This window comes from Felis catus, chromosome D3 (assembly GCF_018350175.1).
Source record: "Felis catus isolate Fca126 chromosome D3, F.catus_Fca126_mat1.0, whole genome shotgun sequence".
NCBI classification, from domain to species: domain Eukaryota; kingdom Metazoa; phylum Chordata; class Mammalia; order Carnivora; family Felidae; genus Felis; species Felis catus.
This window is the reverse complement of record NC_058379.1, coordinates 14,249,031-14,276,945: the sequence shown is the minus strand read 5'-3', so window position 1 is coordinate 14,276,945 and position 27,915 is coordinate 14,249,031. Positions and strand designations below refer to the sequence as shown.

Sequence of the window (27,915 nt, the reverse complement as noted above, 5' to 3'; positions counted from 1 at the left end):
GTAATTGACATGTAACATTGTATATGCTTAAGGCGCACAAGGTAATGACTTGATACATATGTGTGCTGGGAAATGATCACCACAGTCCAAGTTTCTATCCATCACCACCCACAGTTACAAATTTTCCTCCTTGTGATGAGAACTTTTAAGATCTACCCTCAGCAACTTTCAAAGATACAGAACAGTAATTGTGAACTGTAGTCACTATGATGTGCGTTACCTTGCCAGGACTTCATTTGTCTTCTGATTGGAAGTCTGTACCTTTTGACCAGCTTCAGCCTGTTCCCTAACCCATCTGGTTGTTTCTATGAATTTTTTTTTTTTCAAATTCCGCATGTTACGTGATCTCATACAGTATCTTTCTCTGTCTGACTTAATTCACTTAGCACGGTGCCCTTGAGGTCCATCCATGTTGCAAATGGCAGGATTTCCTTCTTTTTTTTAAGACTGAATAGCATTCCATTGTATGTACATGTGTACGTGTGTGTGTGTGTGTGTGTGTGTGTGTGTACCATTTGCTTTATCCGTTCACCCATCAGTGGACCCTTGAGTTGCTTCCATGTCTTGGCTCTTGTAAATAATGCTGCAGTGAACACGGGGGTGCGGATTATCGTTCCAGGAATAGTGATTTCGTTTCCTTCGGATATATTCCCAGAAGCTGGATCACGTGGTAGTGCTATTTTTTTTTGCGGCACCCCCATGCTGTTTTTCCCAATGGCTGTGCCAGTTTGCATTCCTACCCACAGCACCCCACTCTTTCCCCTTTCTCCTTCCCCTCACCACACTTCTCTTTTCTCTTTTTGATAGTAGACATCTTAACAGGCGTGAGACGATATCTCATTGTGTCCTAAAGGATTTTTTGAAAGCGTCTGTAATCAAAGAGGGGAAAAAATGACTATTTTAGATTATGGTTTCACAGACTTTTCTCTGTGTGTATGTGTCCCTGTGCAGTTAACAAAAATGGGATTGTGCTCTGGGTGACTCTCTGTTCTCCGGGAGCTGCCCGTGGGAGGGTTGGCTTGGATGTCCAGAGCTCTGCTTCCTTTATACATGCTCTCAGCCCCTTGTCATTCAGAAGGTCTGCAGAAATCTGGAACCGCTCGAGGGTGGGCAGGGAACCCATGTGGTGGCTGTGGGAACCCAATCTGTGACTTGCAGGGACAGCTCGGGGCAGTGCTCACGTTGGTATTTTCATTCTTTTGCCAGCGTCCCACTACTACAAGTACAAACAGCAGTTCATCTTCCCAGGTGAGTCCGTGCACGCTCAGGCCCTTCTGAACGAGCCTGCTGAGGTGCGTGGGTTGCTGGAATGGATGAAGGCGAAGGTTGTGGGGATGGGCGAGCTCTAAGAGGATGGCGGTGGGACCACTAGACCCCAGGATAATGGTGGGACGCAGAGGTGGAAAAGGAAAGACTGGGAGGCCCCAAGGGCACAGTGGTACCAAGGAGATCCCAAGGCTCAAGGGCAAGGCCTGAGGAGGTGGTCTGCAATAGAAGGACAGGCCAGGGTAAGGAGGGGTCCAGAGCCCACGTGGCAGGGGAGAGGTGGTCAGAGGTGAGTTGGGCACTGGGAGACGTGAAACCAAGTGGCCTCACCATCCCAGAGAGAACTCAGGAGTTGGGGGGTGATTCGGAGGTGACCAGTGGATGCTTCGGGTCAGAGGCTTGGGGTTCTGGCAGCCCCCTAGTCAAGAGTGGGGCATTTGGTTCAGGATGTCATCTTAGAACCCTGGTGCTTCTGAGCAGGAAAAGCGCAAGTGATTGAGGAAGGGGCAGAGGGGACTGGCCAGCCCCAGGGGCACCATGATCTGGTGAGAGGTTACTAGCTGCCCCATCTCCCAGCAGTTAGGTCTTTGGGGGGAGACTGTGGACTCCATGTTGGATTTCTGACTCTCACGTCTGCCTCTCAGATGTAGTGCCAGTGCCAGAGACGCCGACCCGGGCGCCCCAGGTCATCCTGCATCCGGTGACCTCGAATCCAATGTAAGTGGAACAGAGACCTCCTTCTCCTGTCCTGGGTCTTCAGTCTGCTCAGGGTCACTGTCTTCTGTCTTCCTGGTCCTGGAATTGATGGGGTGGGATACTGAGGGAGAGAGAGACACGGGGAATGACTCAAGGAGGGGGAGAGGATGTCAGCCTCCCTCAGCCTAGGCCCAACAAGTCGTCTGTGCTTTGTGTCCTGACCCTGCTTGTCAAGTGTGATTTCCAGGGGCTGGACCGTTTCCTCAGGGTCCCCAGACTTTTCTATGATCAGAAAGCTAACTTTCGGTAATAGCTAGAACTTAATGAAAGAACGGTCATTCTACGTCATTGTCCCTCCCTTTAAAAAGAATAATTGAGGCTGATACCAGGGATCAGCAAACTACAGTCTATGGGACAAATCCTGTTTGCCCCTTGTTTTTATAAATAAGGTTTTATTGGGTGGCTCAGTCGGTTGAGTGTCTGTCTTCGGCTCAGGTCATGATCTCATGGTGAATTTGAGCCCCGCGTCGGGCTCTGTGCTGACAGCTCGGAGCCTGGAGCCACTTCAGATTCCGTGTCTCCCTCTCTCTCTGCCCCTCCCTCACTCACACTCTGTCTCTCTCTCTCTCAGAAATAAATAAACATTAAAAAAATTATAAATAAAGTTTTATCGCAACACAACCATGCCCATTTGTTTACGACATACTATCTCTGGTGGCTCTCAGACTACAGCAGAGCTGAATCGTTCCCAACAGAGACCATACGACCTGCAAAGTCTAAAAGATTTACTCTCTGGCCCTTTACAGACCAAGTTTTCTGGCCCCTGGTTTATACCATTATAAAAATAATACAAACTAATTTTGGGAAATGTGGACTGTTCTGTAAAAAAAAAAAAAAAAAAAAAAAACAGGGAAACTAATCACTCATAATCATATCACCCTTAGAATTTTGATGTGTGCTCTGTCTCTCGTGTTTTTATATACTTGTGACTCATGACATATGCCCTTTCCAGCCTGCTTTGTTATCCCTTAAAAAAGCTATAGCATTGCATTTTTCATGTGATCTCAGACTCTTCATTGACCTTGGTCTCCATGGCTGTAAAATACTATTATCGATGTAGAACAATGGCCTTAACCATTTCCCTCTTGCCAGACCTCCTATCTTCCCATAGTTCACTGTTGTCAACAGCACTGCAGTGAACGTCTCTGTACGTGGCACCTTTGGCGTCCTTGGGACACACACTCTCTTTCTAGGTGGGGTATTGTTTGTGCAGCCGCAGTGAAACCACCTTCCTTGACTTAACTTCTTCGGCCGGTGGCCCAAGCGTAGGGCATGCTGGAGACCTAATTTCGATCCGACCGGTTTCCCAACTCACGCTTTTGCCCATTTGGTTGTTCCTCTGCCTCCCCCCTAACTGCCGCGCCCTTCCTGCCCCATGTTGCGGACTTTGTTAAAGACCCAGGTGGTACATCCGTGAAATCAAGGGGGCAGCAGTTTGCCAGGGAGATGGTGCTGACTTCCAGCTCCGGGCCGTTCCTCTGCCGCACATAAGCCAGTTCCACAATGTGTGCAAGACGAACTCCGGGTCATTAACTGGCAGTCGGGGAGCGCCCGCGAAATACGGCGTCGGTAGCTGCTTGCGGTCTGCTTAAAAGTGCATGGAGTGACGGCCACTAACACTTCACAGGAAGAAGTAATTTAATCGCCCAGTGACTGTAATCACGCCTTGATGCAGGCAGAGGAAGGCTGCCTGGTTTGTTGTTGGGTGAGGAGGGACTCCAGCTGCCTTGCTCCACCCGGATCTCCCCAAAATGCCAAGTTCCCGGCAGATGTTCCCGGGGCCGGCCGGGCCGTAAATGATTGGTTGATAGGAAAGCAGAGGGCACTTTGTGACCCACCCTTCTCTCCCCCTTTCGTTCTTGCAGCCTCTCAGACTCCCTCTGGCCAAGAGCCCCTCCCGGAAGTGGGTTGGCTCTGTCTGCAGGGTCAGCAGCCTCTTGGGGTCTCAGGGTTAGGAGAGCGGTGGCCCCTCAAGTGAGGGGGTGGGTAGGGGCCCCTGCTAAGCTTCCAGAGGTGTTCATTGTGATTCCTTCCTGCCACCGGTTCTGTGTCTTCGGCAGCCCAGTTACAGTCTCTCCACTGCACTCCGTAAACACATACACCTCCTCTACTCCGAAAACACACCCCCAGAAACACCTCTAACACACACTGTCCCCCACGTCCCCGTCACATGCCGTGTGCTCCAGCACTCCCCTCACGCCCCAGTACGTACCCAACTGTCAACACACGGTGAGCCCCCCACATCCCCCACGGGGTGCACCCAACTCACGTGTGCCCAGAGCAACCCCTGCACAGAGCACATCCCATAATACCCACGCAGTACCCAATCTATACTTAGTACTCACACACGCAAACACACTGATCCCTCCCCAGCCCTGCACTCAGCCTGCGCCCACGCTCAGAACAGCTGCAGCTCACGAGCTCAAGACTGCATCACACTCGCGCACGGACCCAAGCATGCGCGCGCGCGTGCTCCCACCTGTGTCTTCCAGTCCTTCCAGATACGGTTTTGTTCGTTCTCACTCCACGCATCCCGGTTCACCGTGATTGGCAACATCCAGCCAACTCAAACACTGCGAGTTTTCAAACCACATCCCATAATCTCTCCGGGGAATTTCCATCATGCTCCGTCTATTCAGTTCATGCCTGACTTTTGGCCCGTGTCACTTTCAGCCTTCCTGCACGATGTCTCCGTACTTGCTTTCGTCCCTTCGGTAGTAACATAATAGTCCCCAAAGTCAGGAGCCACGCAGGTTTCGACTCTGTATCCCTCGGAGGGCCTCGCCCCGTTCCTGACACATGCAGGTCTCCCCCACTATCCGAAAGTAGAGCATTCCTACAAAGCCTTTCATAAGCCAACATGGTGTCGTGCGAAGACGCGATTATCATTCATTTATAATGCAAAAATTGGCGGGTGTCCCCAGACCTGAGAACTTTCTCCCTTAGGCTTCTCTGATACCTTAGGACGCCTCTTGCTAACGGATGCACAAAATAAATCGAGATAAAGCACAGATGCTCATGGATACTGCTCAAAGGTGTGGAGGCTTGAGGCTGAGATGCTGAGGGTAGTGCCCAGGGAAGGAGCTTGGAGGCATCACTCACACTGCTCAGGGTGCCCGCTGCCTCCGTAATGGCTCGCGGCAAAGCAAAAGCTGAAGGCAACTTTCGCTTGTCACCCTTTTCCACAAAAGCACAAGTCCTCTTGGAATTTCTTTTGGTCAGCAAAACAGACACTAGTGTAGATCTTTCATAAAAGCAAAGCGGCATGGTGCCGACTTTCAAAAAGCAGGGGGCGGGGGGGGGGGGTGTACCTGTAATCCCGAACGCTAAGGTTCTTCCAGAAGATTCCGAACCCGAGTGAACGTTAGAGGTCTTGTTCATTCTTTCCTAGCACACACCCAGAGTTCTGAGGATTCTTCCACCCGTGGCATTAGGCCAGTTTATAAGGAAGCTGCCAGATTAGTGGAAACCAAAGCAAGAAAGAAAAATGAGCCCTGAGCAGCCCAGAAAGTCTGTTGAAAACAGTGTCCTTGTCCTCGCTTCTTCATGGGGAGGTTATGGATTAGTTTCGACGCAAGTGTTGAAGTGGATTTTGAGATGAAGGCTTGATGGCCAGGGCTTCTCGTTCAAGGACTCTTGATACGCGGCTAAACAACACACAGACCTACCTTTTCACGCGAGGGTCACATCTATTTTTCTTTTCTTTAAAGCTTGGAAGGAAATCCATTACTTCAAATTGAACTGGAGCCAACCTCAGAGGTGAGATTTGGAGAGAGTGATGCACCTGTTTCCCTGGGGTTGCCCAGCGCTTGGCAGAGCCGATGGATGTCTTTAATGACGCGGAGGGCTTGGGGCGGCGGGCGGTGGGGTGGCCCTGTCTTTGATGGACGTTCTAACAAGCAGGGGCCCCTCCCGGCACCAAGCCTAATGGGTCGTTATACGGTGCGCATCACGGAAAAGCTAGCTGTGCACACGTTGGCAAGAGATTTACATTCTTAGCGGAAAAATCAGCCTAGGGCCAGGTGAGTACCAAGGGGGATGTGCCCCACTGCCTTCCAAAGAACACGTGGGAGGAGGCAGCGTCCTGGGGACACCGAGCCTGGCAGGCTTTTGAGAATGGTCTGGGGCTTCTTCTCATCCGCCAGAACTTCTGGAGGAATAAACGAAGTGTCCTGGGTAAGAACCATGGACTCTCAGCCCTGCGGGTGGGCCCCGAACTGAAAGGAATAGAGCCAGGGTTTCCAGAGAAAACCAGGTCCTTTCGGCAGGTATTGTGGTCGTTGAAAAGTTATCCCTGGGGAAGCCAGTGTTTCCTGTGTTGTTTCTCCTGAGTGGGCCGCGAGGGGCAAGTTTGCTCAGGTTTGGGCTCAGGAAGACCAGCGGCCAGCCAAAGGGCCACTGCCTCAGGCTGCTTAATCAGCCCCCAAGCCTCTGGGAATCCCCACTGGCTGGGGTGCCTGCTGCTCCCTCACTGGAGCTAAAGAAGCCATGGGACAGGACACTCCCAGCCCCCATTCTGGGAAGGTGGGTCCCTGGCCCTTGAGCGGCTAATGATCGTGGTGGTCACGCCTAAGTGTCCGGGGGCCCTGTGGGTGTGCTGGATAAAAATGCGAATTTCTGGCCCTGGCCTGCTGCTTTCTGATTGAGCAGCTCTGGGTGGGGCCCAGGAATCTGCATTTTCCCAGGAAGCCCGGTCGCTGTTGCATACAGGTGGTCAGGTCTGTGCAAGGAACTTAACAGCCTTTCGTGTCATGGGAAACCTCACACCATCCCCAGGGGCAGATTTTATCAGCTCCGCTTTATGACGGGAAAAAGGAAGCCTCAGAGAAGTCCCGTGGCTTGCCCAAAGTCACACAGAGGCCAGATTTCCGCTCACTTCTTCTGATTGTAAAGCCCGTCCTATCGGCCAGCCTCTCTGCCCTCGCGGCTGCATAGGAAGCCCAGGTGTCTGGCCCGTGCAGAGTAGCTGTGACCTCTCCCTTTTTCTGACTCATCCATTCCAAATTCCCCGGGGGAAATAAAAAAGGCACTCTCCATTGAGGATCGTCACATGTTGTGTGCAGACAGCTGAGGCACACGTAGTTTAGCCTGTTGCCTTTATCACACACGCGTAAGGAGACAAGCCAAAACATCGCGGTAGAATAGGAGGGCGTTGGATATTAGGAGTTGAGACACCTGAGGTTTAACCCTAGCTCTGCCTGGCTGTGTGACAGAGAGCCGGGCATCTCCCAGGGTGACCAGTCAACTCTGTTTGCTGGGACTGAAGGACTTCCCAAGGGGACTTTAAGTAATCTCTGCACCCAGTGTGGGGCTCCAGCTTACAACCTTGAGATCAAGAATCGCATGCTGTACTGACTGAGCCTGTCAGGTGCCCCCACCAAGGGGACTTTCAGTGCCCAGACCAGGAAAGTCCCAGCAAACCGGAATGGGTGGCCCCCTAGCATTTCTCTTCCATGAACCTCAGTTTCCCCCTTAGCACAGGAGCGTGGGATTACCACGATCTCCCTTTCAGCCCCTTCATTGTATACGATTCTAGACGAGAATGGCCTGCACTACTAGGTCTGTGTGCACACCAGCCGAAAATGCACATAGAGACGTGTCTAGACCTGCACCTGCCCAACAGGACCCAGTGGGACCTCGTGGGAAGGCGGGGCAGTGTCAGGAGCCACTCTGACCGCTGTCCCCTTTCTGCCCACAGAATGAAGAGGGCCACGACGAGGCCGAGGAGTCGGAGGACGATTTTGAGGAGATGAACCTGTCCCTGCTCTCAGCCCGGAGCTTCCCACGCAAGGCCAGCCAGACCAGCATCTTCCTGCAGGAGTGGGACATCCCTTTTGAGCAGCTGGAGATTGGCGAGCTCATTGGAAAGGGTCGCTTCGGGCAGGTGTATCACGGCCGCTGGCATGGCGAGGTGGCCATCCGGCTGATCGACATCGAGAGGGATAATGAGGAACAGCTCAAGGCCTTCAAGCGGGAGGTGATGGCCTACAGGCAGACGCGGCATGAGAACGTGGTGCTCTTCATGGGTGCCTGCATGAGCCCACCCCACCTGGCCATCATCACCAGGTCAGTCCTGCCGGGGATCCCCACCCGTGGGTCCGTCCCCAGAGCTGTGCTTCTGGCAGAGTCGAGAAGTGGGGGTTTCCGGTTGACTCGTCGTTCCGGTGAATGGAGCGTCTCCAGCTCTACCGATTCATAATTGTGTGGTTCTAAGAGTTGAGAGTCCAGGAAGTGCTTTTGATGGTAAAACTCTTTGGCAGAGCAGGGCCACGGGGAGAGCACTGAATGGAAGTTAGGAAAGTTGGTTCTAGATCACCCCCCGCCCCCCACCGTGCCCCGAGTGTTTGTGAAACGATATCGCCGAGACTCACTGTCTCCACGTGTAAATTGAACGGATTGGGCTAAATCGGAAGTCGGCAGACTTTTTCTGTAAAGGGCCCTGTAGAGAATAGTTGTGGCTTTATGGGCCAGACCGTTTCTGTAGCAACTGCTCCACTCTGCCACTGTGGTGGGAAAGGAGCCCCAGACGAGATGTAAGTGGATGTACGTGGCCGGGTGCCAATAAAACTTTACTTATAAAAGCTGGATTTGGCCCTCGGTCCCTGCTGTGCCGATTCTGGACTAAGATTGTGACAGCTGTTACTCTGGCTTTCGTTAAAGCAGCAGATGACATGTGGAGAGCTTTACCATTGCTATCTTAAATATCCAGGGTCCGTGGTCGATACCTGCACAGAAGGGGTAATTAACAGAGAACTGACATTAAGAAAACGTCAAATGATAGCAACTTCCCTGAACTTGCTCTCTAACCTCACCCAGTGATGTGGGGCATTGGAAAAAAAAAAATAGCTTTGGTTTCAGTCGAACAGTTGTGAAAGTATCCTTTGGTGTGTGTTTCACCTTTGGCTGCCGTTCTCCTGTTGCATCAGGACTGGCCACAGCAGTGCTGTTCTCGGTATGGCCTGTGATGCCAGGAGTCACTTAGGAGCTGTCTGCTTCCCATTCTCGGCTCAAGCGATAAGATCTCAAACACGCAAGCCTCTCCTCTCGGCAGGTGCGTAGCAGGAGCTGTGAGCTCAGGGAAGAGCTGGTGTGTTTCGGGTCTGTTCCCTTGTGATACAGAGCATCCTTGAGTCCATTTATGAGATCTCAGTGGTCAGAAGAAAATGGGTTATTGTCTGTCGTCATTGGTTATGCAGATGATGGATTGACTGGAACCCATGTGTCAGTTGGTAAATGTTTTCAAAGGATTGGATTTCAGGAGATGGCTCTTCAGTCCTTAGACCAGGGTAAAAATGGTCATCCTCCACTCTAAAAAGGACAGAAGAGGCTCTCAAATAACCAGCTCAGATCAGATTTAGGGGCTGAGCTGTTCCCATGAAGTGAGTGTATCAGTAAGCTTTTGCTGAGTAACAAATTACCCCCAACACTCAGAGTTTTCCTCTCTTCTAAGGACAGCTCTGTGCTGAGCCAGGCCCAGTAGCTGGGCTCTTGGATATGTCTGTGGTCAGCAGGCAGGTCAGACAGGGGGCTGGTCCTTCTTGGATGGCCTCATTCACATGTCTGCAGGTTGGCAGGTTATCAGCCGCCGTGCCCCGATTCTCTTCCTCATGGTCTCTTATCCCCCAACAGCCTAGCTTGGGCTCATTCCCATCGTGGTCTCAGGGTTCCAAGTGAAGGAAGAGGTCAGGCCCTGATGGGCAAGGGCCTTTCCCTCCTCTCTCTGTGTTGCATTGGCTGACGCACATTGGCCAAACCAGGTTGCGTGGTCAACCTAGATTCCCAGCACGAAGAAACAGACTCTGCCTCTGCATGGGAGGATTTGCAATGTCACGTTACAGGGACATAGATGCAGGGAGGGGGACAGTTTGTGGCCACTTCTAAAACCTGCCACCACTCCTTTCCTCCTCTGTGATCTAGAACGTATCATTCTCGTGCAGAGCCCTTTACTTGGGGTGCATGCCGCTGGCCTTCTGCCCCACTGCTCCCACCAGTCCATCACCCCAAATTTCCCTCTGGCCAGCTCCTCACCTTCTGGCTTGTTAACTCCTCTTTTTTACATCCCCAAACTAAAAATTTGAAATCCACTGTCTCCTCTCCTTACCTGGCTCTTCTGAGAACCTCTCGCCTCCCGCCCTCTGACTTGCTTGGTGTTATTGGTGGATCCCAGTTCCCCGAGCCTCCCTCACCCCTTTCCCAAGGGCTGGCTAATTGGAAGTGGAGAGATTCAGTTAGCAACCATCCTTGAAGAACGAGTGGTCATTATGAAAATGTGTCACTCATCCCGTAAGCCAGCTGCGTTTCTGGCCCTTTTCTATTATGTACAAACTCTGGGCCCCCCCCTCCCCCCCCTCCCCCCTCCCCGAGCACCATAACTGCCTGCAGATTTCGCAAATAGCGCAGCCTTTTCCTGGCACCGTGATAAAGACTCTGCAGCTTTGGGACATGTAATTGGTCTCTGAAGTGTTTTGGTATTTTGCGTGAAGAAGCCAGATGAGCCCCCGAGTGGCATTTATACCATATTATTGTGTCATTACATATTTATCTTAGGGAGGGGCCCTGTGCATCCCTCTCTCCCGTTTAGTACCGTCCACTTGTTGACCATCAGGTCTCTTCTCTGAACGTTCAGTTTGAAACCTGGTATTCGAGTAATTGGATTAATCACCTGCATCCGCATAATTGGCTGGCAGAGGTTGATGGTTGGACAATAGCCAACCAACTGGAACAATTTTTGGACCCTGGATTTATTTTACAGAGAACATAAGACCAGATAATTACCTGGCATATTCCGGCTAAATTCACAATGGCGTGTTCTAGCCAATTACTTAGTAATTATCATCGAAGTTAACAAGTATTTCTAAGATTAGCTTCCTTGTAATGCGATGTATATGGCTCTTGGGGAATGAGTAATAACCAACTAGTTACCCAATTGCTAGACCCACAAATACAATTAGCCGCAGGATTGCTAAATCGTTTCACGATTGGGTCATTATGAGATTATTGCTAAAGCTATTGGCAGTCTGCGCCATCGCTCATTTTAAAAACTCCAAATGGAATTTGAAAGCCGACAGAGTTGAGTGAAAACACCTCCCATCGTTCTGCCTTGCTGCAGCGTTCCCTGGGCCTCAGTGTCCCCATCTGCTAATGAGGAGGTAGACGTCGACGCTTGTGGCAGGGTCCCTCTGACTCTGACAAAATGCTTTGGTTCTCGGGGGATGGGCTGGTTTGAGAAGCAGCCTGGAACAGCTCTGGAGCAGGGCTTCTGGAAGTATGGCCACCCCCGGGTCCCCTGCGTCAGAGCCAGCAAAGGGAAGAAGGTCTTCTAAATGCAGATGCTTGGGTGCTACACCTGTATTAGTTTCCCGGGGACATTGTGATTAGCACATACTTGGTGGCTTAAAATGACACACGTTTAGGGATGCCTGGGTGGCTCAGTGGGTTAAGCATCCTACTCTTGATTTCGGCTGAGGTCACGATCTCAGTTTGTGAGTTTGAGCCCCACGTTGGACTCTGTGCTGAGCCTGGAGTCTGCTTGGGATTTTCTCTCTCCCTCTGTCTCTGCTCCTCTCTCTTTCTTTCTCTCTCTCTCTCTCAAAATCAAATAGACATTTTTAAAACAACACACACTTATTGTTCTGCAGTTCTGAGGTTGGAAATCCAGAGTGGGTCTCTAAAGTGAAGGGCTGTTCTCCTTTCTGGAGGCTCTGGAGTAGAACGTTTCCTTGTCTTTTCCAGCTTCTAGAAACATTCTTTGCATTCTTTGGCTTGTGGCCCCTTCCTCCATCTTCAAAGGCAGCATCGTAGCCTCTTGCTTCCATGGTCACATAGCCTTCTTCATGGTCACAGGTCTCACTCTTACAAGGACACTTGTGATTGCATTTAGGACACAGCCACCCAGAAACACCTCTCATTTCAAGACTCTCAGCTTAAAATTTTGTTAATGTTTATTTATTTTTGAGAAAGAGACAGTGTGTGAGCTGGGGAAGGGACAGAGAGAGAGAGGGAGACACAGAATCCGAAGCAGGCTCTAGGCTCCCAGCTGTCAGCACAGAGCCCGACGCGGGGCTCAAACCCACGGACTGCGAGATCACGACCTGACCCGAAGTCGGACGCTTAACCAACAGAGAGCCACTCAGGCACCCCTCAAGACCCTCAATTAAAATCACATCTACAAAGTTCCTTCTGCAATATTGAGGTCACAGTTTCCAGGGATTAGAACCTGGATATCTTCAGGCTCCAGTTTTCAGTCTATCACATCACCTTGGACCTAGTGAATCAAGTCTGTTTGTAGGTTAAGACTTTCTAACCAAGCCCCCCCCCCCCAGCCCATTCTAATCTGACTAATATTTGGGAACCACACCCTAGGGAGTATTACCAGGGAGTACCTACTGTGTACCCAGCATAGTGCAGAGGGAAATGGAAACAGGGAAGTTTTTGAAAAAAAACAAAACAAAAATAGACCAGACAAAATTACAAAATAATCAGGATCTCGGTGGGAAGAAATTTATTTATCCGGTGGTGACAGGAACATGGACCAACCTACCTCAGTTAAGCAAAACGCTACAATTGACGTCGCCAGGAGGGCCTCATTAGGGGGGCCTGATCCCACTGAACCATCGGGGCCATGTTACAGATGTGGAAACTGAGGCCAAGAGAGGAAAGTGGGGCCAGGACAAGAGCACAGGCCTCTGTGAATGCACTGCACCGTCTGACAGCTTGCAAACCCCATCGTCCCCCAAAGCTTGTCCATTCAGTCATTCATTCATTCACCAGATATTTAGTAAACACATTACGTAGCAGACACTTCTCTGGATGCGAGGGGATGATGGTGAGCAAGACAGATGTGGCCCTTGTTCTCAGAGTCCTGTCATTCTAGTGGGGGAGACAGACTACTGCTAAGTAGCAATGAGATCGTTTGAGTAGGATCATTTGAGTGTGTTGAAGGAAATAAACCAGAGCTGTGCCGCAGAGGGACGGGGGGACTGGAGTTATCTTAGGCGTGCATTGTGTGTGGGAGGATCCAGGCAGCCTCTCTGAAGAAGTGACATTTGGGCAGGGACCGGAGTGTGAGGAGCCAGCTGTGCAGACAGGGCGGGGCACACCCAGTGGAGGGAACAGCACGTGCAAAGGCCCGGGGGTAGAATGAGCAGGCTGTGCTTCAGACTGGAAACAAGACTGTGGTGGCAGAACGTGGTAGAGAAGGACGAGAGGGCAGCTGGTGAGGAAGGAAGCTGGCGGGAGCCAGCCTGGGGCCAGGAGGGGTGCTCACGCCTGGTTGAGACGGGCACTTTTTAAAATAATACCAATGCCTGCAACAGTCCCTCAGCCTCAGCTCTGTGACATTTATAGGGGTCTGGCCTGTGCGCTGTAGAATGGTTAGCAGGATCCCTGCCCCCTGCCCATGAGGTACAATGGTACCAAGTCCCTAGTTGTGAGAACCGAAAACGTCTTCAGATATTGCCAGGTGTCCCCTGGGCAAAGTCACCCCCCAGTTGACAACCAGTGCCTGAGAGTCTCTGATTTAATTAGTCCGTATAGGCCTGGGGTTTCTGTACAAAACCTCCCCACATGACTCTTTCTGGCAGCTGGGAGACCCCCCCGAGACCCTCTCCTGTAACGGCCTGGAACACTGGTGAGAGGTCTGGATTTTATGCTCAGGGAACCAGGCGGGTGGTGGGCCGGGGGAAGGGGGAGGGGCGGGCAGGAACTGGTGTCTTCAAGGACAAATAAAACCTGAGAAACTCCCAAAATAGAGGGCGGGGGCCCAAGGGGAGTATTTTGACAGCCGCCGAGGCAACAAAAGCTCAAGGAAATGTCAGTGTATCGCCCCGGCTTCCCCCTACGGTCAGAGCAGATGACTTCACCAGGCGCCAGCGTTCTTTCCCCGCAGCCCAGCCCGCTGCCCGAGGCCAGACCAGACTGGGAAGCTTTGGGTTGTGAGAAGCCCCGCGTGCATGGTTGCTGTTTTGAAGGTATGCACCAGCAGCGCATGGTTGCTGTTTTGAAGGTATGCACCAGCAGCGGGGGGGAAGCCACCGCTAGGGAGGGAGAAGCCGCCCCCTTCTTCCCAGAAAGGTGTCACAATGTCCCAAGGCCCTCATTAGCTCCCGCTGCAGCCCCTCCAGCCCCGTCTCTGGAAAGGAAGAGACGGTGAGCTTCGGGGGGCCGGGCAGAGACTACAGCTCCATCACATGGTTCCTTCCCTTGCACCTGCAGGAGGCACAGCTGATGCTCATGTCTGAAACCATTTCCCTGCTTGAGGGGCATTTATATTTAATGTGGATAAATGCAGAGCACCCAGAGTAAACCAAAAAAAAAAAAAAAAAAAAGCAGATTCCACCAGCCTTCAGCAAGCGCTTTGCTTCGGACCAGGCGCGGCGATCTTCTCCCATTTATGATTGTGCCCACTTAACAAGTGGGAAAACTGAGGTCAGACGAGCGCAGGGAGCCCCCTGCCCGGGTCATAGAACAAATAACTGAGACACCCTGGAACGGAGCAAAGCTGTATCTAAACATCAGGCCAGCGTGTTGCTTCTTTGCCCTGCCCTGCATCAGCCAGGGCAAAGGGAGTAGGCAAGAATCTATCGCGGGAGTTCGCCACCGCTGATCACATCACACTTACCTGGGGGACTTGGTAACCGTACGAGAGCGAGGCCCCATCTTAGTTCAACGAGCCAAAGCCTCTGTCTTTTTGATTACGTTCCGGAAGACGAGATACACCACAGTTTGAGAGCCACTGGAGTTTTAAGCTGGTTTCATTTCTTGTGGCTTTGATTCTGTGTATGTACTGAAATGTCCTGTAAGTGCCGTGGGGCCAGCACACACGCGCGCACACACACACACGCACGTCTTGCATATACACTCCATGTTACATACTTTCCCTCTCTTGCTCTTCATCTTACAAAACACAGTTACTCACTTGCTCGTTCCCTTCAAAAGACTCATTTTATTAACATCAGCAGTTCACTAAGTTCCCATAGCCCATAAGCCCCCCATCGCCCTCCTCCAATCTTTTTCTAGAATCCCCAAATTGTTTAAAGCCATGCTTCATAGTGTGTGGACCCCTGGCTAGCATCACCTGGGGACTTTTTAGAAAAGCAAATGTAAGGGGCGCCGGGGTGGCTAATGGTTAAGTGTCCCACTCTTGATTTCGGCTCAGGGCACGATCTCATGTTCAAGCCCTGCTTCGGGCTCCTCGCGGAGTATGGAGCTTGCTTGGGATTCCCTCTCTCTCTCTCTCTCTCTCTGTCTCTTTGCTTGCTATCTTACTCTGCAAGGAGGGAAAATTTGTTTAAAAAAAAAGAGAAAGAAAGGCAAATGTAAGATAAAGAATCCCCTCCCTCCCAACCGGAAGCTCTGGGGGTGGGTCCAGCTCTCTGGGTGTTAGGAAACCCTTCAGGACCCGCTTCCGTGCACTCGAGCTCAGAGCCATTGCTCTGAAGAAACGGGTTCCCACCTCCTACCCTGAGTGAGCAGACTTCTCTGCTGCCGAGAGCTGCACACCCCGATACCTCCTGCACCCTCACCGAGCGATTCTGCCAGGCGGCACTGAGAGGTGAGCAGCTGGGTCCAGAAGAGGTGAGGGCCGGGAATGTCCCAAGGTGAAGACCAGCAGGGGCCTGACAGCCACCGATTAGCTTCAGTGCTAACGTGAGTTCACCGCCTTCCGCAGACACGTATGGGACCCTGGCTGAGTGCCAGACCACATGCTGGGTGCTCAGAACATAGTTCCTAGAGTTCATGCAGAGACTTTCCATTCCAGCTAAGGAGACTGTCAGTAACAAGTGAAACAGACAATGAAGTAAAATAATAAAGCATTGCATTAAGTGCTATGAGGGCCACAAACAGGGAAGGTTCAGAGTGACAGGAGGGGGTCAGAAGAGGTGTCTTAGAGGAGGTGACATTTAACTGAGACCTAATGGTGAGCAGCAGAGACAGAGCAGTCCAGGCAGTGGTACAGCAGGTGCAAAGGCCCTGAGGTGGGAATGAGATGGGCACGTTTGTGGGCCAGAAGGAAGCAGGATGGTAGGAAAGGGGCTGCAGGGCCTCAAAAGTGCGGATAAAGGTGTGGAGTTTATTCTGTTGCATCTGGAAGCCAATGAAAGGTTTTAAACCAGAGTCACTCACACCCCCCCATCCCCCCCTGGAAGTTTCCTGATGGCCTGGCTGCTTGCTGCCTCCTCTTGCACTGAGCTAGTTGGTTGGGTGTATCAGACTCATTTGGTTGAGAGCGGTGACAGCATCAGCCCAGCCCTGAAGGACACACACAGAGGAAACAGGACTCTGGGGTGTCCTGACCGTCAGTGTGGTGTTCCCACCTGTGTGGGACTTCAGGAAAGACGCCTGAGCGGTTGCTCTGCATTCGTGAAGTTGAAGATGCTTTCTCCGGGATGCGAGTAGGAGGGAGCAGGACAACAGGGGCATTACGTAAACATCTTATTGGGATTCAGGGCTTGGGATGTGTGCCCCAGGAAAGAGAAGGAAGGACAGGATTCCCCCACTGCTATCAGGAAGATTTTTTTGTTTTAATTTCTCATTGGGCTAGTGTCCTCTGTCCCACCCAGTCGCCGGGTGCCCAGAATCTGAGTACAGTTTTGCGGTCACGTGAGGCTGACGGTATCCCCCAGACGCACGCGATAACCAGCCACACCCGTCTCTCGGGGACAAGGTAGTAATGAAATCCCGTGGGGCCTCATTTGCACATCATTCCAAATCCGGTCAATATCAGGAGCTATTTAATAGACGATGTTCAACTCTGGATCAGTTCTTGTTTTTCATGCTTTCAAACCTAATAGCTCCAAGCTGCAGTATTTAACAGACAAATGAAGGGCTCTGCCTTCTGCTAAGACACTAGCCGCTCCGTGCCCGAATGAGATCTTGACTTGCTTTTCCTGTAACTCTGTACTTGTGGGCTTTCTGATGTTTTTTTCCCTCCAGGCCAGTTTGATTGTCCTAAATATAACATACAGGAGTGGGGGAGGGGGCGCTGAGCACATGGAGACTCTGTCCCCCCTCATCTACTAGAATCGGCTTCCTTTCATGTTCAAAGAGCTGAATTGCTTTCCCTTTATAAAGCACAGCTGAAAAGGTTTTTTGTCTGTGGCTGCCTTTAATTGTGCTAGAATGTAGAGCACCCCGGGACTTTTGTGAAGGGAGCGCTATAAATGCACTGCATCATTATCATTATTATTATTAGCATCATCGCATGTACATTGCATACGCCTGTTGGTAAATGATCACATGACCAGCAGAGGACTTGCCTGGGTGAAGACTTTGCCACTGGCCACCATGTTCCTCGAATCTCAAAGATCCTAAATTAGCGTGCGTGCCATCTGTCATCACTTAACAAGTAACTTGTGTGTCTTACCGCCCAAGTGAAAACTCGTTTGTTAGTGAGAATGCGGATCAGCAAAAAGAAGAACATGAAATTCACCTGTAATGTCTGCAGCCGGAGGCAGTCACATTAGCATTTCGGTGTATATCCTTCCAGGCAGTTCCCTCAGTGTGCGTGCAAACTCTGTTTGTATTTGTCAGAGTAATGGTAGCTGCTGTAACAAATAAGCCTTAAAGCATTAGGTGGCTTTACACAATAGAAGTCCATTTCTTGCTCACAGAATAGTCCAAGGTGGGTGTTTCTGGGCGGTAGGTGGCTTTTCCTTGTGTGGGGGGGAATCCAAGACCAATTCCATCTTTTGGACCCATCCTTAAGGCTCAGGGACCTCTGCCTCAGCTGAGGAAAGAAGAAAATACATAGAGGTCGCATGCATCCTACCCATGCGTCACGGGCTGGCACCGTCCCTTGACCACACCTGGCTGCAGGGGAGGCTGAGGAAGAGCCAGCCAGCTGTATTCCCGGTAGGAAAACGACATGGGTTTTGGTGACGAGCCAGCAGCTCTGTGACACACATTTGTGGATAGATCTTCTACCCACTGAAGACAGACTCACCCAGCAGCACTGGTCTATGACTTGCTTGTTTCACCAAATAGATGTATGAACACTCCCTTTTGGGGGGACTTGAGTCTATGGCAAATTTCTTCACCTTTATGAACCTCTGTTTGTTCACCTGTAAAATGGGATGACCTTTTTCTCTCTTGCAAGGGAGTGATGAGAATCAGAGATCAGGCTACAGCCCAATGCCTCCTATAAGCAGAGGTGCTCAATACCTTGTGTCTCCCAGTTGCCATAGTAATAACGATGCTATTCTAACAATGATGATGGCGATAAGGATAGCGGCAGAAGCAAGTAAGAGTAGCAGTATTTTTTCTCCTTGGCAGCCTACAAGCCGCAGGTGTTCTGCGTTGATTATAATATCAGATGATGCGAGGCGATGGCTGTAGTCCGACCTCTGGGCCTCGTAGCCCAGCTCTGCTCCTGGCTTGTACGTTGGCCATGTTACCTAACTTCTGTAAGCTTCGAGCCATCCATAAGGAGATGTTGAGAAAGGAGCTGGATATACTGCTCTCCAGCTCAGATGGAAGGTTGCGGCTGGAAATAACCGTGTGTGAGTCATCTGCATAGAAGTGGTGATTGAAGCCGTAAGCTCCTGTGGAAGCTGAGGCCATCCAGGGAGGAGCAGGAGGTCGCCCAAGGACGGAGCCTGGAGCATTCCAGCGCTGCGTGTCTTGGTGGGGAAGGGTCCCCCCCGTGCACAGGGGACTGAGGAGGAGCAGGCAGGGCTACAGGAAACCAAAAGAGCCTGGGGTCCTGAAGCCAGTCCCAGGCGGTGCCCCACTGCCCACCCCCACCCCCGACAATCCCCTCGTATGACATCACTGTGTTTTATTTTCATTAGAGCGCTTCTCACCATAAGATGACGTTTTGTTCCTCGGTTTGCCTGCTTGCCTTTCATCGGTTTTCCCTACACCCCTTCTCCCAACTTAGAACATACGCCCCAGGAAAGCAGAATCTCAGCTGTTTGACTCACCTCTGTATCCCCAGCCTCTAAAACACGAGCTCCTCCTTAAATACTTGTTGGATGAATGGATAACTGTTTCCAAAAATACATTCACACATATTATCGCGGCCTGATCCTCTAGGCAAGTATAGCGGCAGACAGTGAGTGGTACTATTTATTCAGCATCACCGAGAAATGAGTGGGACATAAGTGAAATGTAGTACAAACCGGGTGGGGGGGTGTGCCTATGGGACGTGGGAGAATTAACAGGGATGAAAAGAAAGAGATGCCAATTATGCGATGTGAATTATAACAATGCAGTACAGAGACTGAGTGATTAGGGGGTATTGGCCCCAAACGTTCATCATATACGAGGTCCTTCCTGGGTGTGATGGTGGGAGTAAGGAAGGGAAGGCACGACCTCTCCCGTGGAGCTCACAGACAGGTCACTGGATGATTCCCAAACAGTGTCATAATCTCTGCAAATGTACCTAGGGGGTTATGGGGACCCAGAGCTGGCCCCATACCCAACCAAGGAACTGGCCAGATGGACAAGAAGGTATTGGCATTCTTGGGGCACCCAGGTGGCTCAGTGGGTTAAGCATCCGACTCTTGATTGTGGCTCAGGTCATGATCTCACGGTTTGTGGGGCCGAACCCCGCGTCGGTCTCCAGGCTGGCAGTGCGGAGTCTGTTTGGGATTCCCTCTCTCCCTCTCTCTCTGCCCTTCCCCCACTTGTGTGTACTCACTCTCTCCCTCAAAATAAATAAATAAACTTAAGGATGCCAATACTTTTTTTTTTAAACAGTAAGAACCATAATGCAAAGGGCTGGATGTGGGAGGGAACAAGACAGGGAAGGGACAGAGGAGTCAGGAGCTGGGGTATATAGGGTCCATACGGGTGCTAGCAAGAGATAAGAAGCTAGAGACAGTCTGAAAGGACCTTGTGAGCCAAACTAAGGAATCCGGACTTTTCTCCCAGAGGCAAGGGGAACCACCCAGAGTTTTAGCCAGAGGAGGGACACAATCCGGTTTGCATTTCAGAAAGACCACTTTGGGGTAATCCCTTTTCTTAGAGGAGCTTGCGGCAGGATTGTTCTTCTATCCCCCACCCCCACCCCCCCTCCAAGAATGGTGTGGACAGTTCGTGTTGATTCTCACCAGGCATCAGTGGGAACAAATGCGTGTTTGAATGCCCTAGGTTCTGAAAGATACTTGGCAGGACTCCCTTAGGGGACAGCAACAGCAAGCTGGCGGTCCTTTGGAAACAAAGGCATTTTCAACAGCTTTCACTATTTACCCAAGTTAAAAATAGCCAGCTGCACTCCCATGTTTTGAAGGCAAGTGTGGGCAACATCAGGTCCTTAACATGTGTTCCAGAAACCAGAGGGACGGTTCGCTCAGCATTGCTGGCAGGCCGTGGTTAAACAGAGATTTGGGAGCACGGGGGTAGCTTCATGGAGGGAGGCGAGGTTGTAATTAAAAGCTAGTTCCCGGCCATCTGATCAGCCTGCGTGCAGATACTGGTTTTTCTGTCTTTTGTTTTTTTTTTTTTTTATTTTTATTATTTTTTTTTTTTAAATTTTTTTTTTTCAATGTTTATTTATTTTTGGGACAGAGAGAGACAGAGCATGAACGGGGGAGGGGCAGAGAGAGAGGGAGACACAGAATCGGAAACAGGCTCCAGGCTCTGAGCCATCAGCCCAGAGCCTGACGCGGGGCTCGAACTCACGGGCCGCGAGATCGTGACCTGGCTGAAGTCGGACGCTCAACCGACTGCGCCACCCAGGCGCCCCATGGTTTTTCTGTCTTTTGAATGAGTTTAACAACCCTCTGAAGGAGGAACTCTTCAACTCCTCCGATTATGGACAAGGAAGCAGATGAAGCAGTGTGCCTAAGGTTAGAAAGCTGCGGAGAGGCAGGATTTGAACTCAGGACTGTCTGATGCAGACCAAAGTCCATATCGAACTACCCTCTCCTTTTCTTTCCCTTCCCAGCTGTGCCTAAGTCCATCACTCTTTTTTTTTTTTTAAGTTTATTTATTTACTTTGACAGAGAGCGAGCGAGCTGGGGCGTGGCAGAGAAAGGAGAGGAGAGGAGAGAGAGAGAATATCCCAAGTAGGTTCCACTTCCAGCATGGAGCCCAATGCAGGGCTCAAACTCATGACCCACGAGCTCATGATCTGAGCTGAAATTCAGAGTTGGACGCTTAACTGACTGAGCCACCCAGGAGCCCCTTCATCCTTCTTTTTAATGCCCCACGGTTCCCTTAGAGCCCTCCCCTGATGATCCTCTCCCCCCTAGGTGGGGGAAAACGCTGACCTCCCTCTGGGCCAGGTTCATTTTCCAAACCACCAAACACGCCTGGCCTATGACTTGTTGACTTGGCAGGTGCAAATCGAAACCCTGGCATGTGTCCCTTCCCTCTCCTCGTGGCGGCCTCCAGGCTGGCGTGGGTGGGCAGGGAGCGCGAAGCGTCAGACCAGTACGTGTCCACTGCTCTGGGAACTCGCCGGACCCTGGCTTTTGGTCTGATGTATTTCCAAACCGGCCACGGTTGCTTGAGCACTGCTCAGCTTCTGCTTTGTCCCTGCCTGGTTGTGTTTAAGATAATTAAGCCCATAAATCAAATAATAAATAGCTATTGACTCTTTGTCATGGAGTCTATCGGGATTGATTGACCACTGGGAATACTGCTTTCCTCAATCAATGGGGAGCCAGGGGGATGAATAAATCTTGATAATGACTGGCAAGAGGAAAATCAATAGGTGTATTAAAGTACGCATTGGGAGCCTATATCTTTGAATGCAAAATAACAGTTTGCTTTGGCAGAGGAGGGGAAGCAGAGAGGCAGGGAGCATAGACACAGCCAGGGTCCCTGGATACAGCAAGGTACCTGGCACACCTTAGGTGCCCATTCATTTTTTTTTTTTATTTTCTTATTAATTTATTTTTTGGTGAACTGCAGAAATCCAGTGAAAGGTCTGCTTCAAACGGAAACCGTGTTCAGTGTTTACTTGTTTCCATTCTCTGGATGGCGAGTGCCCGGCAATCCCATCTGCCTGCGGGCTGCCTTGCTCTGTTCTGGAAGGAAAGGGAGGAGGGAAGGACTGCACGTGATGGAGAACAGAGACCAGGCTGCTTCAGGGCAGGCGGCACCTGTTGAGAAAGAGATGGCTGAACTCCATCAGGGACAGGGAGCAAAATCCCAAGAGTTTGGTCAGCACGTCTGGTGGGAGGTGCCTCTGAGCCTTTTAAGAGGCGATGCCAAGGTGGCAGTTAGATAGATGGCTGTTCAGGGTGCCGTTCTGGACAGGAGATACAGCACTGGCGGCCACCTGTGCTGGGAGAAATGAGGCGCCATGGGCCTGGGGAGAAGGTCTGGGGCAGCGCTTCCTAAAGTGGACCTCCTGGGCGGGGCCTGAATTTGCATGTTTAACTCGGTCCCAGGTGATGCTGATGCTGCAGGTGTGGGAACCCCACTTGGAGAGCCAGTGGTCCCCTGGGGGACAGATTTACGTGAGAAGAAGGCAGAGTGTGCCTGTAAGGAAGCCCGAGAGGGGCCAGGGGTCGAGGAAAACCAGGAGGGGGTGTGATCGTGGAAGCCTAGGGTTCAGCAAGGGAGAGTGGTCAGCAGTTTCGGAAGCCGGTATGGAAAGAACAGGCAAGACGCAGCTGGAAAAGTGTCCCCTGGAGCTCTTGTAGCCTTCACATTTCATCGGCCTGGGGTTTTACACTATTTTCAGACTTCCCTGATAACCTGCCGGTGATGTTTGCCAACCCCACCCGCGCTCTTAGGTGTATACCATGTGAGTTTCCAGCTTAGGGCTAGGGTTCAGGTGGAATGGATCTCTTCGCCCTCTGAACCCGGAGGATGGTGACATTTCAGTGATGCCAGGGACAGTCTCAGAGGGGGCTGGGGCACAGCTGGAAGATCCAGTCCCAGGAAGAGTTGCCAGCAGGAAAGAGCTGCCATGCATCAGAATGGCGGTATGGATTCGCTGAGGCTGGAAATGAATCCACTGCTGGGAGGTGTTCTCTCTGGGCACGGCTTAGTATTGTTTTCAGAACCAGTCATTGATGCTCAGCCATTACGGTCCTTTAAAAGGAAGGAAGGGAAGTCGGTTGCTTGGTTGAATCCTTGTTAATAGGAAAGAGGGCTTTGCTGTGAAACGGCGCTCTCAGAATTAAGGGTAACATACGTGTTAAGCGACTACTGCATGCAGAGTTCTAGGGACTTTAGAGATACTGCTTCATTAAATTCTTGTCCCCATCTTACAGACGAGGAGGCTAGGACTTAGGGAGATGAGATGGCTCATCCAGCTAGTGTGAAGCTGAATCTGGCTATAAAGTTGACCTGTCTGATCCCAGAGCTTGAGCCTTAACCCCACCAGGCTGTACTGTGTCCTCTTAAGAACTGAATTAATTTGTTGTTCGAATGTTCTTTGTGGCTGTCTTCCAGGGCTCTCTGGATGAGTTTCATAGATCACTGTCATGGTCTGGTCACTTCTCTTATCCTTGAGTACAGAATAAATTTCATGAGAATTTTTCCTATATAGAAATTTTAAACTGGAAAAACAAAGTTCTTGCATGTCAAAGCCAAGCTTCTGTGTATCTCCCAGGGCCTGGCCTTGTGGCTCATGAGCAAATACAAGCTGGGGGCGTCTGGGTGGGTCAGTCGGTTGAGCATCAGACTCCTGGTTTTGGCTCAGGTCATGATCCTGGGGTCATGGATTTGAGCCCTACATCAGGCTCTGTGTTGAGTGTGGAGCCTGCTTGGGACTCACTCTCCCTCCCTCTGTCCCTCTCCCCTGCTCACTTAGTCTCTCTCTCTCTCTTAAGAAAAGAAAAGAAGAGAAAAGAAAATACGGTAGCTGATGCTCACCAAAATAGCCTCTAGAAAAATGTTGGTTTACCAGTTGTCTGGATCTGAGTAGTTCTACTTTCATGCAGGTTTGTTGATATAAGTTTTTCTTTTGTATTGGTAATTATTTAAAGCCTTTATGAGCCTGGGTTTCTACATCTATACAATGGAGAGAATAATAGTCCCTACCTTGTGGGATTATTGTAAGGATTAAGTAAGTTTCTACATAGGAGGCACTGAGGCTGTTACACATTGTGAAAATTGATAAAGGAAAGCCTCACTAAAGTGGACGCAGGATGCTGGCAGGGGAGGCTGGAAGGGGGAGCTGTACCACTCAATGTCAATGACAGGAAGAATTGTCAATTACAGACCCCTAACAGAAGTATCTCAGCAGGAAAGAATCCTCAATTCCAGGCAGGGAAACGATGTACATTGCTTCTCCTACAAGATCCACTACCCCTGGAACTCAGCTGATGAGAAACTGTCATCACCCTGAGCTCTTTTTTTTTTCCTGTGAACTTTCCTTTCCAAACAGTCCCTCCCGACTTCCTCTTCCTTCTCCATAAAATAATGTGCCTCTCTTTTGTTTGTTGGACTTGGCCGATGATTTTACCATCGCTTGCTTATATGGGATTGCAATTCTCTGCTGGTCTCAGATAAACCTGTGTCTGCTCGTAAAATAACATTTTTATTTTTAAGGTTAACATCAAGTGCTATGTAAGTACTGGCAATTCTTGTCATTGTAGTGATTGTTGCTAGTAGCCCAGTGTCGTGGGTACCCAAGGGAGGTGATGTAAATACAGTGCTATCCTGTGCTGCAGGAGGAAGAACATCGGATATGGAGTGAGGAGTCCTGGATGAATATTCTAGCTTGGTCACATGCTGGCTGTGTGACCTTGGACAAATCACTTCACCTCTCTGAGCCTCCGTGTCTTCATCTATAAAGTGGGGATAACAGTGTATGTGTCCCTGGGTGGCTAGGAGGAGGAAATGGAATGGCAAGACTGAAAACCCATCATAAAATGACCAGGACTAGAGACATGTGGGATAACTTTAAAAAAATCACATAATAATAATAGCAGTTTACAAAGCATTGACAGCATGTGTGGTGTTATTCTAAGCACTTTGACCTTTTCCCAGCTACCGGGTGAGGTTGCTACTTTTGAACTGGTGGAGCTGGGATCTGAACTCCTGTCTGCTGTTGTCAAAGCAGGTATACATAAACACTTTATTGGTGAGGACAATTTTCTTGTTGAATTGGCAGGTGGCAGGGACCCGAGTTTCAAGTTGGGACTGCAGCTGAGGGATGCGGCAAACAGTTTCCCCTTCTTGGGGCTCCAGCCCTTCAGTGGTCTCCTGGGCAGTGACCGTCCCTGTGCCGTGACCGACTGATGAGAGGCAGGGCCACCTCTCCCCAGCTGTCATCTCCTTTAGGCAAAAACAGAGAGTCTTGTGGCTGAGAAGTTGTTCTTGCCTTTAATCAAAAGGTCTGTCTCCCAGTCCTCTTCAAAAGAGGATTCTGTTTCTTCTAGGTGTTCAAAAGACCCAAAGGAGCGCACCGAGCAGGGAACAGACCAAGTATCTTCAAAGGCGAGGAAGGGGTCCCAGCCGTCTTCAGAATTTCCGCAGCTGAGGCCCGTCCCTCCAAGGTAGTTATTAGAGCAGCCTTTCGGGACTTTCCGGGCACAGATCAAGGATTCTCGGTGGACTTGTCTGGAGTGTCTGTAGACCAGTGAGACCTGCCCTGGCATCTCAGTCGCCGGGTCTGATCTCTGTGCAACAAGGGCTCCCTTTGACAGGCTCCCAGAACCAGAGATGCTGTGCCTTCACCCAGTGGATTATCATTCTTCCTTGTTAATAAACCTCTGTTTCTCAGGCTCAGCTGGCCTTACAGCCCTTCCTCCTGTAGGAACTCTGCCTTCTGTGGCTGCCCTGCCCTGCTCCTCCTCTTCCGCTTTCAGCTTGGGTGCTGAAGATTCCCTGGAGCTTCTCTCTCTAGCTGCAGAATATAGAGGTGGAAAATGCGTGCTGTTTACAGGGCGTCTGGAGGGACGGGCCTTCTATCATCACATGCTGAATATGGCATCGAAAGGACATGGGAAGGAAGGGGCCAGGAGTTCAAGTACTACTTCTGCTGTGACCTTAGACCACCCTTTAATCTGTTTGGCTCTCAGTTTAGTTGTTTGTGGATGATTATAACATTACCTACTTCATCATGATCTGGGTCATTTACTTCCTTGACAGCCTGGTTGGCCAAAAGCGAACCCTTAGGAGTGAATGACCACTCGCCCATCCATTTGTTCGTCCATCCACCCATCCGTCCATCCATCTTCTCATCAATTCACCCATCCATATCCTACCTCGTACCCCACTTTACAGATGTACCCACACAACACCCACCACCCCACCTTCTCCCCACCCATCTCACATTCACCTGTCTTTCCCATCCATCCATCCAACATCCACCAGCGCAAGTACCCCTCCTCCTACTAACTCATCCTCCCACCTGCCACCCACCCATGTGCCCATCCACCCAGTCACATAAAGATCTAGCCGTCTAGACATTTAGCAAATAGTTGAGACCCCATCAGGCGCTGATGGAGTCAGACAGCGTGTCATAATTAAAGCCAGCTCCTTGCAGCAAAGCAAGATGACAGAGCCGGGTGGGGAAACATCCCTAGATGGGCATTGCCGAAGACTGGACTTCCACGCTGTCACATTCCCCGATATGAAAAGAAAATGGACCGCCCAAACAAACAAACAAAAAAAAAACAGGCAGCAAGGCTAGAAGTCTCAGAATCATGTCTGCCTCCTGTGTTCTTGCCTTTGGTGCTAATTTTTATGGAAATCTATGCTGATGAGCATGGAAGCTGAGACCCTGGAAATACATGGAGGAAGAGAGGGCGATTTAGGGCGGCGGGGGTTGGGGGAGAAGGTGCCAATTTAGTAGGCTCGGAGGTGGCTTAGTACATTTTCCAAAGGTTGGCGGTGGTGAAGGGAACCAAATGCAGGGCTGTTCCCTGCCTACTTTACACCCCATTAACTCTCAACTTGTAATAATTTATCAGTGGCAGGCTGGAGTTTACTTATTCATTATTTATAGAGAAAGTTTGCGAAGCAAATCAGTTCAAACAAGATCACAGGGGGGTAGATTTAACCCACTCAAGAAAACCAACCGGAGGAAATGCCTCAGCACAATCATTGTCTCCAGGCGGAGCTGCTGGGGACAGACGGGTACCCGCTGGCCTTAATGGTTCCTGCCTTGCAATTCCAGAAACGTTCACTTTATCTCTAAGTGGCCTCTCTCTAAGGAACCCATCTCCCCGCGCCTTCCCTGCCCCATCCAGTCCAGATTTGACAGTTGGCTCTGTGTCGCCCTTTCAGTCTGGCAGTAAAAGCCTTCAGTCAACCGTAGTAAGAGAATATCTTTGGGGTCAAGTGTCAAAACCAGGTCCCTTGAGCTCCTTCCCCTTGTGACATGAATGGCCATAGCTTTCTTTAAATGTCTTAAAGATCTCTGGTCCTTTCGTTTAAGGACGGCCTCTTAGACTTGATGTCGGGACACCTGGTTTCCCATCTGGATGCTGGATGGTGCTGGACCCTCTGCTTCCTCATCTGTAGAATGGGCACGCTGCTCCCTATCCCACAGAGATGTTTCACGCAGTCGATTACGCTAGAAAGATGAGAGTGTTTTGTAAACAAAAAAAATTCAAAACAGATGTGAAGGGACAGATAGTTTTTCAGATGGATGTCAATGACAGTGAGGGTGTTTTTTCCTTTATTGAGTCAAAATGAGGGGTTTCAGTTTTCCTCATAATTCTGAACCTTGGTTAACATTAGGATTACATGGGGAGCTTTATAAAAAATTATTTTAATGTTTGTTTATTTTGAGAGAGAGAGAGCAAACACACGGGAGTGGGGGAGGGACAGAGAGAGAGAGAGAGAGAGAGAGAGAGAGGAAGAGAGAGAATCCCAAGCAGGCCCCATGCTCTGAGCGGAGCCCAGCATAGGGCTTGATCTCTTGACGGTGAGATCATGACCTGAGCCGAGATCAAAAGTCAGACGTTCAACCGACTAAGCCACCCAGGCGCCCCTAACTGGGGAGCTTTTTTAAATCTAAGTTTTAATGAGTGATGG

General features: G+C 50.5%; 1 protein-coding gene across 5 annotated transcripts in view; it reads left to right on the top strand.

The window, feature by feature from the left end:
- KSR2 (kinase suppressor of ras 2) overlaps positions 1–27,915 on the top strand; it is a 434,084-nt gene that overhangs the window by 359,803 nt on the left and 46,366 nt on the right. For 3 of the 5 annotated variants that reach the window (XM_045042232.1, XM_045042231.1, XM_045042235.1), the window contains exons 11-15: positions 1,207–1,248; positions 1,911–1,983; positions 5,733–5,781; positions 7,721–8,088; positions 25,311–25,427. In XM_045042232.1, coding sequence (XP_044898167.1) covers positions 1,207–1,248; positions 1,911–1,983; positions 5,733–5,781; positions 7,721–8,088; positions 25,311–25,427 — 649 coding nt within the window. The remainder of the gene's footprint in view (positions 1–1,206; positions 1,249–1,910; positions 1,984–5,732; positions 5,782–7,720; positions 8,089–25,310; positions 25,428–27,915) is intronic. The other 2 variants (XM_045042233.1, XM_045042234.1) reach the window with 1 other exon arrangement.